This window comes from Sturnira hondurensis, unplaced genomic scaffold (assembly GCF_014824575.4).
Source record: "Sturnira hondurensis isolate 20B ecotype Veracruz unplaced genomic scaffold, ASM1482457v3 Scaffold0022566, whole genome shotgun sequence".
Lineage (NCBI taxonomy): Eukaryota > Metazoa > Chordata > Mammalia > Chiroptera > Phyllostomidae > Sturnira > Sturnira hondurensis.
The window spans coordinates 19,881,264-19,898,117 of record NW_028095197.1 but is presented as its reverse complement, the minus strand read 5'-3'; the positions used below and the strand labels follow the sequence as shown (position 1 = coordinate 19,898,117).

The 16,854-nt window shown below is 41.4% G+C and overlaps 1 protein-coding gene across 3 annotated transcripts in view; it reads right to left on the bottom strand.

Annotated features, from left to right (window-relative positions):
• The window catches only part of KIAA1958 (KIAA1958 ortholog), a 105,217-nt gene continuing 88,363 nt past the window's right edge, over nucleotides 1-16,854 (bottom strand). For 2 of the 3 annotated variants that reach the window (XM_037036202.1, XM_037036201.1), the window contains 2 exons: nucleotides 14,088-14,260; nucleotides 1-1,105 (listed from right to left, as the gene is read on the bottom strand). In XM_037036202.1, coding sequence (XP_036892097.1) covers nucleotides 299-1,105; nucleotides 14,088-14,260 — 980 coding nt within the window. In that variant the 3' untranslated portion in view covers nucleotides 1-298. Of the gene's footprint in view, nucleotides 1,106-14,087; nucleotides 14,261-16,854 lie in introns of those variants that run through there. The other variant, XM_037036200.1, reaches the window with a different exon arrangement.

Genomic DNA, 16,854 nt, shown 5'->3' with positions numbered 1-16,854 from the left:
AAAAATCACTAAAGTTTCCTTTTTTTTTGAGAAAATCTGTGCTAAAAAGGCACTAGATAAAATAAACTTCTTTGCTTCTGTGTATGTAGCAATTATACATTGTATTAGATTCTATAATTTAACAAAGGTGACACACATTTGGATAAAACATCCTAATTATTTAGACTCATCTACTTTCAGTTTAAAAAAACCCCCCAAATCAAAGAAATAGCAGGTCACACTGACAGAGACCAGCCTGGCCATGAAGTTGCGGTCACCGCCGGCCGTGTCCAAGCAGGGGCCCGGGCCCAGGGAAGGCTCACTGGCAGCAGCTGTGAGAGCTGAGCCTCCTGGAGACCTGAGTGAATGAGACAAAGGTGAAGTTCTCACAGTTTTCCAGCTTGACCTTCTTGGCTAAGTTTGGAACAACGCCCCGAAGAGACCGAAGCCCCATCCTCTGCTCCTCATACCACACGCTGCCCATGTCTGTGGCCTCCTTCCGAGCGGTAAGGTAGAACGGGGACTTGGCCTCCATCTGGGTGGGTGGCCGGTGGATGTACATGTACTTGTAGAGGAGGCAGTAAGGGCACTGTTTGTGTCCCCTGGAATGCTCATGGTAGATTTCCCCATGACACAGTCTAGTGGAGCCACTCCGACTCTCCCGCTTGACACTGTCTGTCCGGGCAAAATAGGGCTGGTTTTGTGGGTCTTTAAGCAGCTCGATGTCGCCATACATCAGATCTGCATGCTCCTGCAGTGTCCGCATATTCAGGTACTGGCTGTTGTACTTGACCACGGTGGACAGGAGAGTGATAGGGCTGTCATCCCCGAGACACCCTGCCTGCCACATCTCCTCCTCGTCGGAAAGGGAGAAGTAGATGATGTTGCGAGAACGGGCACCCGACATCCCTGCCTTACTCAGTACCCACAGCTTCTCCTTGAGTTTCTTGGTGGAAGAACTGAAGGTGCTGCTGGTGATGGAAAAGCCCACACCTGCATTCTTCAGGATGCGGTCCAGGCCTCGGCGAATGGCATGGAGCGAGGTGGCCAGGAAGTCTGAGCCATCGCTCTTCTTAACGGTGACATAAAAGTTCTCCAGCAGTTCGTTCAGCTTCACTGCAGGGATCTCAAATGAGACAAACACCGAGGTTACACATTTGAGGACACCCACACAGCCAGACCCCCTCCTTCCTTCTCCTAATCCTCACCAGGGGCTGTACTGTAGGCAAGGCATTTAGTACGATACAGTGGAAAAATTGGTGAACTTCAAGCTAGAAGATCTAGTTTCCACACTTGGCTCCACCTAATATCTTTAAACCTCAGTGTTCCAAGCTACAAAATGGGACATAATAATCAACACCTTCTCAAAGGATTACTATAACACTGAAGTGTGGATGTGAAAGGTTTGTAAATGTTAATGAACACACACATGTAAATAGATATACATACACATTTATCATTATTATTATTATTATTATTACTGGCCTTTATAACTTTCACTATTTCTCTCTGGAAAGCACTTTCTTCTCTTTTCTAGCAAATCCTTTCCTTCCCTCCCCTTCAATAAAATTCAACCATTCCCTCTGAAGAATTCCTCAAACTCTGAATCATTCCAACATGAATTTCCTTGATATCGACATACAATATTTGATACTGCTGGCCCTAAACATGGTGCTGTAGCAGGTTAACAATCCTTGAATTCACTTAAATTTACCAGAATAGGTCTGGAAATGTCTCTGGCTGAATGATCCACAGGATTTAGATGTCACTATTTGTTCAACATTTAAGAAAAACTTAATGGCTATACTGACAATTTGAGAGAGCTCCTTGTTTGGGTAGGAGGAGAAGGAAGCTTTGTTTTCTGGGAGCTATGAAGAGAAAACCAGACGTTACTCGGTGTCAATTCATGCTCAACACACGTTCTAGGACACAAGGAAGCCTCAATAGAAAATGCTTTAAAAGTAGAAACTGTACCAGTAACATTTATTCTTCTAACAGCTATTGGGTCAAAGAGAAAATAACAACTGAATTACAGATTTAAAATAAACCAAACTCAAAACACTGCATATCATGATGTATGAGATGCTGCATTAACATTCCAATAACATCCCAGTCTTGAATGTGTTACAAAACTTTACTGAAAATAAGTAAACATTAATCAACTCAAAAAGCTAAAGAAAGACAAATTAAACAACAGTAGAGTGAATCAGTAAAAATGAAATGAATTAATAAATGAAAATATATGAATTGAAATAGATAAAAATCAAAACTTGTCATTTTTGAAAAGACCTATGAAGTTGACAAACGGGTAGGAGATCAGAAAGAGAAAGAAGAGGAAATACCGATAAACAATGTTAGGATGAGAAAGACTATACATAAAATGAGACAAGAACATGGAAGAATATCATCATATCCTTTACAGATGTTGATTTGAAAATCTAGAACAATTTTCTAGGAAAATATGAGTTACCTAAGTTGATTCAATAAGAGGTGAAGAATTCTGAAGAGCCCCAAACAAGAGCAGATGGAGAAGTGACTGTCAGAGACGTACACCGCTCCTCAAGAGATGGCTTTGTGGAGTCGACCTGGCTTTTCTTCTGCATTTAAACGTTTTGAAGCATAGGAAAAGAAACGTCCTCCATTTTTTTCTAACCCAAATCTGACAGATACTATACCAAAAAACAAAGTATATGAATATAAATATAAACTTCCCTAGGTAAAATAGAAGTGCTTTTTGTTTTGCACAATAGCATATTAAATAAAATGTGTGCATGTGAGAACCCTGTGTATAACAGGGACATGGCTTGGACACACGCGTGTGGCAGTTAACCTGGTACCGCACACAATGACGACCGCCTCTCTCATGCGGTCGCACTAAGGATGCAGAAAGTCACACTGAGTCAAGACAAGGAGGGACCACTACACAGTGCAAGGATGACTTAATCTCAATGAATATTTTAATATAATTGACTTACTCACATATTAAGGAGAAATAGTATAAATTGGATAAAGACTAAAAAAGTATTTTAAAGAATGTGAGCTCCATTTCAAATTTTTAAAAATTCAAGTTCAACTTAAATTGGAAAGGATAATCCTCTTACTATGATGAAGAGTATTTCACAGACAAGAACTACAGAAATTATACCCAAGATGACAACATTAGAATCTTTTTTATAATGTCAGAATTTGGGTGAGCATGCAGAATACCACTGCTATTATGTAACAATGTACTGGAGGTTCCAGCCAACCAGGTAAAGCAAGAAAAAGAAATTACATGCACACGTATGTATACAGGAAAGAAAAAAGGCAAAATATAACTCTTTTCTGATAATCTGACTATTGGTCTATGAAACTCCAAGCTGAAAATCCATCAAGAAGACCAGGATAGTTATATAAAAAATATAAAAAGCAATGGCCTTCTTATCTACTATTAAAAATAAGTTAACCATGACATCCTAAGTCAGCTGGTTTTAGATTTTTTTTTAAAAAAAGATTATTTCTTTATTTATTTATCTTCAGAGGGGAAGGAGAGAGGGTGAGAAGCATCAATGTACGGTTGCCTTTCGTGCGTTCCCTGCTGGGAGTTGGCCTGCAGGGAACTGGCCTGCAACCCAGGCATGTGCCCTGACTGGGAATTGAAGTGCGATCCTCTGGTTCGCAGGCCTGTGCTCAATCCACTGAGCTACGCCAGCCAGGGCAGCTGGTTTTAGATTTTTTTGTAGTCACCTCTACTCCCTACTTACAGGTATTAACCACTCTTTGTATTAGTTGGGACTTACCCAGTTGCAAGAAACAGATCAGACTTGAATAAGCTCAGGCAAAAGGGACACCAAAATTAGTGGGCTCCAACGCCACCAGGACTCTGTCCCTCATCACTGCATCTCTATGCAGAGTGGTTCTCTTTATATAGCTCAAAACATAGCCACCTAGCACTACCCAAGGTTTACATATGATGGCTTCGGGTACTGCCAAGAGACCACCTCTCCTCAGAGGCAGAAAAGAAATCAGGCTGAAGAATTCTGATTGGCCCTCTCTTGACCCAAACAACTGACCAAGGGATGGGCCGCTGTACAAACACAATGGCTTTTACAATACCCATGGGGACTGCAGGAGAGAAATGGTTCCTAGATAAGGAGTTCTGAGTAGAAAATATTGTTTATTATCTTAGTGCTTAAAAACCAAACAACAGCAACAACAAAAAACTAACTTCTGATAGCTTCCTCTTGCCCTTAGGATAAATTCCAAACTATTTACCTTGTATGCAAGTCTTTGTAATCTGGCTCCACTCTGTGGTAGATTATTTCCAAATATAGCCACAACAATTCCCCCCATCCATACCCCCAAATCCCTGGCCCCCGTTCCCATGCCCCTTTACAACCTGACTTTGCTGCTCCTCCCATCAAGAGGTGGAATCTATTTTCCCAACCTTGGAATCTGGGCTGGCTGTGATTTACTCTGACTCACAGAAAGTAGCATGTGACAATGTGTGAGTTCCAAGCCTAGCCCTCAAGAAATTCTACTTTCATCTACTTTTGTCTTATAATTCCTTACAGGTTCTGCTTTCATCATCTTAGTGTGACGTTGCCCCTGAGGAAGCCCCATTAGACCATGGGAACATGTAAAGCAGAGGGAAGCTGTCTTTCATCTAATATCCAGATGACTGCACCCACATGCACATGCCAACCCAATGCAGCAGAAGAACCACCCAGCAGAGCACAACCCATAGAATCATGAGCAAATAAAAAGAATGTTGCATTAAGCCACTAAGTTTTGCGGTGGTTTGTTATGCAATGATAAATAACTGGTAGAGATGGTATTTTCTCTGGCCTCGTCTGTTCTCTTTGTGTTTTATTTCCAGCCTCATTCTGTGAATGCACTTTGTGTCATTCACAGAAACCAAATGCTCTCTCATGCTTCTGTATCTTCTAACTTTCTCTATGTGGAAAATCTCAATTCATTATTTCAGATCTAGCTCAAATTCTGCTGTCTTATTAAAGGTTTCTGCAGCTTCCCTAAGCAAAGTTACTCTCTAACCTGGGATCCCATGGCACTTAAGCTTTGCTATGGCTTCTCCACAGTGCACAGTCTTTTATCTATTTATATGTCTGTCTCTCTAAGTGGACTGAAAGTTCCTTGAAGGCAAGAACTACATCTTATACATGACTAGGTCATCACATGCCAGAAGCCCTTAACTATAACATGACCCAATTAACTGATTGATAAACATGGGTTAAATGACTAAATTAACCTTGGTATCAGAAGAACCAAACTGACTTGTGAAGCAGAATAGTTTTCTGGTTTACAAAGAATACAAGTTTCAAAGTAAACAAGTTGTAACAAGGCAGTAAGCTGATTGGCCAGGGTGGGCAAGGCAGTGGCTGGCAAACCAGGACAGATGAGGCAGCAGCTGGCACACCAGGATATCCCACATTGGCTAGTAGATAAGCCGGGAGGAACAACTGGAGAGTGAGACAGACTGCACAACCCAGGGTTCTAGCTCAGGAAACTAAAGCCTCAAAACCTCTGGCTGTAAAACCCTATGGGGGTTGTGGAGGTGGGAGAAACTCCCAGTCTCACAGGCGTGACTGCTGGAGAGGCCCACAGGGTCCTAGAATGTACACAAGCCTACCCTCACAGGAATCAGCATCCGAAAGGGCACGATCCACTTGTGGGAAGCAAGCGAAGTGACTAAAAACAGGGTGAGAGCTGACCAAGTGGCACTGTTCCCTCTCTGACTCCTCTCCCACATACAGCACTAAATGCAGGCAGGTGGGCTGTTCTGCCCTGGCGAATACCTAAGGCTCCGCCCATTACAATATAACAGGTGCACCAAGACAAAGAAATATGGCTCGAATGAAAGAATAGATCAGCCCTGGCTGGTATAGCGCAGTGGACTGAGCGCGGGCCTGCGAACCACACGATTGAGGTTCGACTCCCAGTCAGGGCACATGCCTGGGTTGCAGGCCAGTTCTCAGCAGGGGACTCACGAGAGGCAACCATACATTGATATTTCTCTCCTTCTCTCCTTCCTTCCCCTCTAAAGATAAATAAATAAAATCTTAAAAAAAAGAAGAAAGAATAGATCAAAATTCCAGAAAAAGAACTAAGCAACGAAGAGAGCCAACCTATCAGATGCACAGTTCAAAACACTGGTAATCAGGATGCTCATAGAAATGGTTGAGTATGGTTGCAAAATACAAGAAAAAGTGAAAGCTATGCAAAATGAAATGAAAAAAAATATACAGGGACAGGAAAGAAACTGGGACTCAGATCAAAGATTTGGAACAGAAGGAAGAAAGAAACAACCAGAAGAGAATGAAGAAATAAGAATTCAAAAAAAAAAAAAAAAGAAGAAAGGCTTGGAAATGCCCAGGGCAACTTTAACATCCAAATCATAGGGGTGCCAGAATAAGAAATGGAAGAACAAGAAATTCCAAAACTTATTTGAAAATATAATGAAGGACAGCTTCTCCAATCTGGCAAAGAAAATAGACATGCAAGTCCAGGAAACTCAAAGAGTCCCAAAGAAGTTAGATCCAGGGAGAAACACAATAAGACACGTCATAATTACCTTATACCCAAGAGTGAAGATAAAAAAGAGAATCTTAAATGCAGCATGAGAAAAGGAGACAGTTACTTACAAAGGAATTTCCATAAGACTGTCAGCTGATTTCTCAAAAGAAACCTTACAGGCAAGAAGGAGCTGGAAAGAAATATTCAAAAGTCATGAAAGGCGAGGACCTACATCCAAGATTGCTCTATCCAGCAAAGCTCTCATTTAGAATGAAAGGACAGATAAGGTGCTTCCCAGATAAGGTCAAGTTAAGGGAGCACATCATCACTAAGTCCTTATTATATGAAATGTTAAAGGGACTTAACTAAGAAAAAGAAGATGATCAAAAACTATGAATAGGAAAATGACAACAAACTCACAACTATTACCAACTGGACATAAAAAAAAACAAGAAAAAACTAAGCAAACAACTAGAACAGGAACAGAATCATAGAAATGGAGATCACAAGGAGGGTTATCAGCAGGAAGGCTGAGGAGGAAGGATGGGGCAAAAAGGCACAGGGAATAAGAAGCATAATCGGTAGGCACAAAATAGGGGGAGGTTAAGAATAGTACAGGAAATGGAGAAGCCAAAGAACTTGTATGTATGACCCATGGACATGAACTAACGGGGGGAATGCTGGTGAGAGGGGGGGGTGCAGGGCAGAGGGGGTAAAACGGAGGAAAAATGTGACAACTATTAACAGCATAATCAATAAAATATACTTAAAAATTTGCCACGGAATATAAATTTGGCTTCCCTGATGTAAAAGTTAACGAGAAGTAAGACTGTAGTCAAGGGGCTGATGACTCCAGATGCGAAAAAATAAAAATAAAAAACCTAACTTGTCAGGCAAATTCCAAAATTCTGGAATTACACAGCAACCCTTGACACTTAAAGAGTTAGAAGACAAGTAAAATCAAGAGTTACTGTTGGGGGAATGCCTCAAAATTCCCTTAGAACAATGAGGGGTGAAGGAGGTAGAGAAAACGCTTATGAACTATAAGAACTTAATAGGAAAAGAAAGTGAATCTCAAAGTAACCATTGCTAACAAGGAAATGATTTCACCCAATTTTACTTTATTCAGAAAGACAGATACTGAACTTCAGGATGCTCTATTTTCTGGGTGGATTAGAGAAATATACAAGTCAATGAGATAGCAACCTTGAAGGAGATGGGTCAGTGAGGGATGGGTCCCACTTGTGTGGAGAACTACTAAATACACACAGAGTGAGGACGACAGTGTATATTGTACCTATTTAGATTATATTTTGAAGTCTTATTTGACTCCTTGCTTTCTTCCTTAAGTAAACAAGAGCTGTTACCTACCTTGTCTGCTGTCAGCTCTATCTATCCTTAAAGATACACCTAGACTAAACATATCTTCCACTGAAACCAAGAAAGTGAGGTTAAAGAATATGGGCCTTAATGCCTCAGGTCCTTCTGTTATGTATTTAGCTAATTGTTTTAAGTGGGTTTCTTTTTTAGATTTTATTTTATTATTAGAGAGAGGGGAAGGGAGGGAAACAGAGAGGGAGAGAACCATCGATGTGCGGTTGCCTCTCACATGACCCGCACTGGGCCTGCAACCCAGGCACATGCCCGGACTGGGAATCAAACCAGTGACCCTTCACTTCGCAGTCTGGCTCTCAGTCCACTGAGCTACACCAGCCAGGGCTCAAGTCCTTCTTTTAACTAAATATTGGCTAATTCTCCAAGATACTGGCCTCATTATTAAAAACGTGTGAGTGACCCATGTGAGTAGATTACAGAAGACTGAAATATAGCTTCTTCCTCACCCGTTATTTCTCTAGATATCCCAGGGAAACTAAGAAATACTAACTATTTCTACGATGTTAAGAGCACAGTAGTGTTGATAAGGTGCACACTACTGATCCTGTCCATGTCCTGGGATGTAGCTTTCTTAGCCATGGAGGATTTGAAGAAATGAAGCTCTTTTCATGGATTCCTGCATGGAAATGTAAAGGTTCCCAGTAACAGACAGTATCTCTTTCACAGTGACTTCCCACAGCAACTTCACTGACCTCTGGTCTAGAAAAGGTTAAGGTTCATGGGGATGAAGAACTGGTGATGGGGGTCTGGGAGAATAGCTGAATTTTAAAATTATCGATAAAGGTGAAAGTTATATTTTATTGATTTTTTTGCTGTCATAAACTATGTACATGTAAAAACATACGATTTACCATCTTAACCATTTGTAAGTATACAATTCAGTGGCATTACGTACATTCACAATGTTGTATAACCATCCACACTAATCATTTCAAATAGAAACTGTGCTCATTAAAGAAAAACCCCACATTTCCTCCTCCCTCCAGCTCCTGGTAACCCTCTAATCTACTTTCTGTCTCCATGAACTTGCCCTTTCTGAGTGCCTTACATCAATGGACTCACACACATTCAGCATTTTGTGTCTAACTTATTTCACTTAGCATAACATTTTCAAGGTACACCCACGTGTACATTTTCAAGGTACATGTTGTAGCATGTAGTACTTCACTTCTTTTTATTGCCCAAGAATGTTCCCATGCATGGATATGCCACATCTGTTTATTCATTCATCTGACCTTTGGGTTGATTCTACAGTTTGGCTATTGCAAATGCTACAATGCATAATTGCGTATACTTTTTTTACAGATGTGTATTTTCCATATTTTGGGTATATGCCTAGGAATTGCTGGGTGACAGAGTAACCCTACCCTTAACATTTGGGGAACTGCCAAATCGCTCCAAAAAAGCTACATCATTTTACTTTCCCATCAGAATCGTACGAGGATTCCAATTTCTCTACATCCTCAGCAACACTTGTTACTATCTGTCCTTTTTGTATTCTAGTCCATCCTTCCTTCCTACTGGATATGAAGTAAAATCTCTTGTAGTTTTGATTTGCATTTCCCTGATGTCTGATAAAATTGAGCATCTTTTCATGTGCTTTCTGGCCATGTGTTTATCTTCTTTCTTATAGCTGTTCAATGTTTTTGTCTGCTAATTCTAAACTCCATGTCAGTGTTGGGTTGATTTTAACTGGATCATTCTCTAAGAAATGTATTTTCTTGCTTCTTTGCTGTCTGATGATGTTTAGTTGCCAGACATTGTGAATTTTATTTCTTGGGTTCCATATATTTTTACATTAGTATAAAATATTCTTAAGTCTTGTCCTGGGACACAGTTACTTGAAAACTGGTTGTTCCATTTGGGTCTTTTTCTACTTTAAAAAACTCACATGTAATTTTGAGGCGACATGTGCTGTATTAGTTTTAGCTGCACAAGGTAACGATATGGTATTTGTATACACTGCAAAATAAACATCACAATAAGTCTAGCTAACATCCACAGCACTCGTAGTTACAAATATTTAACTTCTGATGAGAGCTTTTAATATTTACTATCTTAGCAACTTAGAAATGTATAGTGCAGTATTATTAACTATAGTCACCAAGCCACACATTACATCCTTAGGTCTTTTGACCATCTTCATACATTTTACCTGCTCCCTCACCTCTAGCAACTACCAATCTGTCATCTGTACTATGGGTTTTTTTTTTTAAAGATTCACTTATCAGTGAGATCAGATGAAATTTGGTTTTCTCAGATTTATTTCACTTAGCATAATGCCTTCAAAGTCCATCTATGTTGTTGTAAATGGCAAGATTTCATTCCCTTTTATGGCCAAATAATATTCTATTATATACATACATTCAATTATATATATAATTGTAAGATATATATCCACACATACACATATATAACGAGGTCTGTCAGAAGAAAGTCCAGCCCTTGTTAATATGAGAAGGGTTGCATGAGCAACATGGATATAACCTGGCAGCCAAGGAGACTATAGACTGAAATGTACATGTGTGAACAACGGTGACTTCACTGTATTAGTCAGTGCAGGTGGTAAACACCCTTGAGTGAGCATGTGTACTGTGTGGCCGTCACATGCAAAATGACTGAGCAAGTACAGCAATGAATCTGCCTCAAATTTTGCATTAAGCTCGAACATTCCTCCATGGAAACTATCTGGATGATTCAGAAGGCTGCAGCTCTGGGCAAACAGTGATGGGCAGCTTCATCACGACAGCATCCCCGCTCATGCATCACATCTCATGCAGTTTTTTGGCAAAACGTCAAATCACCCAGGTGACTCAGCCTGACTAAAGCCCAGATTTGGTGCCCTGTGACTTCTGGCTTTTCCCAAAACTAAAATCATCTTTGAAAGGGAAGAGATTTCAGACCACTGATGAGATTCAGGAAAACATGACAGGGTAGCTGATGGTGATTGGGAGAACTGTGTAAGGTCCCAAGGTGCCTACTTTGAAGGGGACTGAGTATCATTGTCCCATGCACAATGTTTCTTTTATCTTGTATATTTTTTCAATAAATGTCTCTATTTTTCATATTACATGGCTGGATACCTTCTGGACAGACCTCATATATTATTAAATATATTAAATATATACATAACAATTTCTTTATCCACTCATCCATCTATGGACTCGTAAGTTGCTTCCATGTCTTGGCTATTGTAAATAACACAGCAATGAACCTGGGGGCAGGTATACATATATCTTTTTAACTTAGCATTTTTGTTTCCTTTGGATAAATGCCTAGAAGTCAAGTTGCTGGACTGTATGGGGTTCTATTTTTAATTTTTTGAGTAACCTTCATACTGCGGAGGTTCACATCCTCACCAACACTTGTTATTTCTTATCTTTTTGATACTAGCCATTTTAACAGATGTGAGGTGGTATCTCACTGTGGTTTTAAATTGCATTGCCCCGATGATTATTGATGCTTAGCATGTTTTCACACACCTGGGTCTTGCCTGTTAAGATTTGTTGCCTGGGATTAGAGCAGAGCTCAGCCCAGGGCTAATCATTCTGCACATCTGATGTGGACCTTTCTGAATACCCCACCCCATGGATCTGGAGGTGTTTCTAGCCTGGCTGATGGAAACCGGTATTACGCCCAGTTCCGGGCGAGCTCCAGGTACTGCTACTGCTGAACCTTTCAGGTGATTTTTGCCAGCCTGAGGCAGTTTCCCCACATGCACCTGTCAGTCAGTACTCATCTTAATGCTTAAGAGGGGAACTATCTTCAGTTCTCTTTGTAGCTCTCCACTGTAGAATACTCTGCCTTGACCATTCTAACCACCCTGGTTTTCCTGGACTCTCCGCTCCATTGCTCAGCCCAGCAACCCGGCTGGGCTTGCTGGCCTTGCCCCTCCCTGCACCAGAGCCCCGGGGACTCTTCTGAAGGCAGCAGGCTGGCTGCTCATACTGCTCACCTTGTTTCCTGTCTCTCAGAGAGAACTGTCCTTCCTTGAGTGTTAGTACCTTGAAGACACTGTTTATATTATTCATCTGTATTTTGACTGTTTCAGGAAGGAGGATCTTGACTGTTTCAAGATCCTTTGGAGAGGATCTTGCTCTCCAAATTGGCCAGAAGTGAAGGACAACTGATTTTCTGCTGAGTATGGGTCACGCGTTCCCACTTCTTCTGGCGAGTAGTATTTGATTGCATACTAGAAACTGTGCATACTGAACTTTACAATGTTCAGTACCAGATGTGTCATATTTTTTCAATGAACGTTGGACTTTTTTCCAGTGTCCTCTTGTCCTTATCCTCCTTGAACCCTGGTCTCGGTCTTCTCTCAACTCAGCAAGATTCCCAGGCTCTGTTTGGGTCCCTCTGGCTTCCTGTAGCTCAGAGACTGCCTCCAGGCAGATGGCTACCTCCCCTGCTACCTCTGTCTTAGGGGTCAAGTCCTGTGCTGGCTGTCCTGTCTCAAAGAGTTGTCCAGTTTTCTAGCTGTTACAGCAGAAGGATAATTTCTGACCACGAGTGGAAATATCAATTTATTTTCAAATCTGCTGGACCATTTTGATTAGTATGCTAGTGCTTGTACATTTTTATAAGTATTTTCGATCCACAGTTGGGAACCCACGTAAGTGGAGGGCTGACATAAGTTATATGCAGATTTTCCATTGTGCCGGGGTCGGCACCCCTAACCCCCACATTGTTCAAGGGTCTACTGTAATTTTTTTCATTTCATACATCCCTAATCTATATAACCTACTATGTGAAGTCCTGGGTGTCTGAATCTGTTGTTTGTTTCCAGTCATTCTCTCTCACGGTCACATATTTCCTTGAGTGGCTGATAATTTTTAAAAAAATGAGCACACATTTAGTTGCTTTTAATTTGCAAAAACCTGAGCACCTACGTTTAAAAGAATGTTTCCCTTCAAAGATTATCACAACATAACAGTGAGGAGCCAGGGTAGGCTGCTCACCTAGAACTTATCAGGGTCCTCTCCTCAATCAAGGGTTCTTCAGTTCACCCACCCGTCTCTTCTCTTCTGTGACAATGTTGGCAACATACACCCTCAGGTAGAGAGCCCTGACTTTCAGGTGTGCATAATACTCACCAGTTCAGTTGCAGCTGCCTTTTGTTTTGGCCCTGGGGTGGCTCCTTATTTTTCTTCAAGTACAGCAGAGAGGCCCCTTGCTGTGTCTACTGCACGATGCTGTCAGCTGAGCCTAGGTTTCCTATTTCATCTCTTGTTGGTGCCCTAGACACATCACCCAAATTTGGAGACATCACCTCCAATTACCACCTCTATTTGCCTGACCTTTAACTCTATGCTTTTAGATTTAACACTCTCCCCATGTGTGAAACCCACATTCCCAACTGCTTACTCGACATGTCTGATTTAGACTCAGTGTATCCAAATCAAATACAACATCTTTGTCTTCTGTCTCTACATGTCCAAGAACTGTTCCCAGTCACAAACCCCAAACATTTCAAGTTGGAAGATATTCTCAGAGCTCATTTTGCAACTGGGGAAAATGAGGACCAAGGATATTAACTGATTGCTTGCTCATCGGTTCCACATAATTTCTCTACGGTATCACTTTCACTATGTTTCTTCCCAAACTCCTTCAGTGGTTTCCCTTTTGCCGGAGCCTTAGGACCCTTGCAGACTGCACGGTCAGAGCGTCCTCCCCATTATTACAACAGTCCCTTCCACACTGCCCACAAACAAAAGCAAAACCAAACTTCAATGACTTCCTACCAGTCACAGGGTGTGGCTTGGCATGGAAGGGTTATCCACATCTAGTTTTACAGCTCCTTATTCCCACACATGAAGCCTCTACTACAGGCAAGGCTCACCCTCCAAATCTTACTCTTGTCCATGTCACTCAGCCTAGGAGTCCTTCCCCAATTCTACTGAGATTCTCCCTCTCTACCAAAAATACAGCCCAAACATCCGTGCCTTTGCTAGTGCCACCAAACTGAAATTAATTTATCCAACTGAAATTTTTTGGCATTTCTGATCTGTAAAGTCATAGGGCATTTGTTACATTCTGCTTTGAACTATGACATTTTTTTTCTTTCTATTTTATGTTCTTTCAAAGTTTCTCTTGGCAGATAGCAACTGTTCTGTGTGCTCCACCATACTCAGCACAGTGCTTGGCACTTGCACGCTCAGTGAAATCGGCTGAAAGAAGTAAACTCGAGAGTTCCTTACCTTGGTGATGTCCGTGTGATCTTTGAGCCCATTGGTCATGCACCAGTATCGCCACACATTCAGGGCATAGCGCGTGGCTTTGGTAGTATTTGGGCTTACTGCACTGGTACACAGATCATTCAAGTCATCATTAATATTAAATACAGGAAATTTGTTGAGCTTAGTAGAATAGGCTAGAAACAGAAAAAATAAAGGGCATTAACATAACTTGCCATTCCTTTCTTTAGAGAATTACATCTTCAGCTCATGCTAAGTAACAGAAAGCTCCTAAGAGATAGCACTTATAAAAACTGAAATTTCTATCAAGTATACATATATTCGAATAAATAGAAGCAATCTTTCTAGCATAAAATCAGTGCAGTCACCTTGCATTGAATCCTAACAATTTGCCATATACGCTAACTGATGTGCTCATGCAGGGAAACAAAGAATGTTCTATCTAAAATTTCCACTGGAAAAAACAGCATTTCTAGTAACAACAACAATGAGATAGAAGGAAAGACAAGTTACACATCCTTTCCCCTCACCCTTAGCACATGAAGAGCTGTCATTTCTCTGTAATATACAGCTTCAGGTGCCTTAATGTACCGTCCTGGGCAGCCCTGAACTAAACAGTGTTAGCGTATTTCTTTAATTCTTTTCAAAAATTAACAAAGAGAAAGACATTTGAACCTGACTGCACAACTCATCAGCTGGCTCAGAATTGGAACGCTGGGGCGAGGGAGAGACACATTAGGGGAAGAACGGGGATGGACGCTCCAGACACGTCTCAGAAAAAGGCAACAGGTTTTAAATGGCAACTGCCACATGACTTCGGATTAAAACTGGTTTTCCTCAATGTGTCCACTTTCTTGGTTACCAAAGACATAATCAAGGCCATAACCTTCCTCATACTATGACCTACTAAAAATAGGCATAAATTATTCATATTGTGATCTCTGGCTAAAAAAAACAAAACAAAACAAAACAAGGTAGACCACCTAAAGTAAAAATGATGCCAATTCGTATTTTATATCTACTGGTTCTGACCTTCTCTAGAATGTTTCTAAGTTCAAAACAAAGAACTAAGAGGCTGAGAAATAGCAAAATTACCAGGGTGACCTGCAAATTACCAGGGTGACCTGCAAATCTGCTTCACTTTACCTAACTCGCCTCACCTTTCACTGCTCCCACCGAGGAACTCAAACCACCAGCCTCCTGCTGTCCCCAGCACCTGGCTACACCCAGGACGCCCACACTGCACCTTCCCCACACCGAGCCTGAGAAATCCCCCCATGGTCTTTGTATCAATCAGAAGTGTCTTTTTTTTTTCAATTCCAATTCAAAGCTCACTTGTACATAATTTTCCCCCATTCTGCTCAACTCCCTCATTCTTTCAGTATGTCTCACATTTCCTTTATTCTGTAGAATTGTGACCTGTTAGAAAGATCTCAATTGGTTTGTACACTCCTGAGGACTCTGCCTTCACCCTTTAAGCCTGCTGTTAATTGTTGAACACAATTTGCTTTAATAAATGCTTACAGCAAGACAGGAATAAATGTTACTAGCAAAGCTATCCGAAGCGAATGAGTCATGTAGACATATCTCACCACCCTCAAAAACTGAGGTAACTTGTGTCACTTCTGGGACTTGCTTGATATTAACGAAAGGATTCTAGCATAAAATGTATTATTATTACATCTAGCACTAACAACTACGGGCATTTGCTTACTATATACCAGAGGTGTCAAACTCATTTTCACCGGGGGCCACGTCAGCCTCATGGTTCCCTTCAAAGGGCTGAATGTAATTTTAGGACTGTGTAAATGTAACTATTCCTTAACAGTTAAGTGAGAGCTTGGCACTGCCACCAGGTAGAAACAAGGTGCTGGGCTGGATAAAACAAGGTGGAGGGCTGGATTTGGCCCATGGGCCTTGTGTTTGGCACCTGGGCTATATACCAAGAGTTACATAAACTATCTGTAAGCTCTAAGCAACCCTACCGTTGTAACAATTTTACAAATAAGGAAACAGAACCTCAAACAGTCTGTAACTTCATACATCATTCACCCAATACTGACTGAGGTACACTCTCTGTGCCAGGCACTGAGCTGTCCCAAGTCACGGAGTTAGTGAGTACAAGAGTCAGCCGGGTCCAAGTGTTGGGATTTGGACTTGGGTCCTGCTGACTCTATGCTCTGGACACTACGGAGATCAAGTTCTCAGTAAAGAATGCAATTTAAATACTGGCCACTTCTAAAGAGCATATGCTAGCTCCCAAAATGTACTCAGATTAACCTGCAGTGAGGAAAACTAAGTCTGATTTATTTAGACAAATACTATCGTTTCAATATACTTTTTAATACAACAAAAACAGGATTTATTTGCAACGTAGCTCATTCCCCATCACTCGATTACAGCATAAGCACAGAAAAGAGTCACACTGCAAGACAGGATGATTAGGTTTAATTATTATGTTAAATGATGTGACCTTAATCACGGGGCAGAAGGACAGAGACTGTACAATGAAAATGGAAAGTGTATGCCCATGACAGTTCTGCCAGGTGCCCCAATAACATACTGCACTGGGAAGGGATCCAGTTCAGCTTCATGTTTGTGTTACGTCCTGCCCCTCGGTCTTTCACGGACTTTCCTCACCCGCTTGCGCTCTCACACCTGGCTGTGACGTGCCTCTCTCACAGACACAGCTGCCCTCCTTACCCACTCACAGTGTGGCACCCTGCACCGGGCCACCCTCCAAATGTGGACACCTTTCTCATGCTACTCA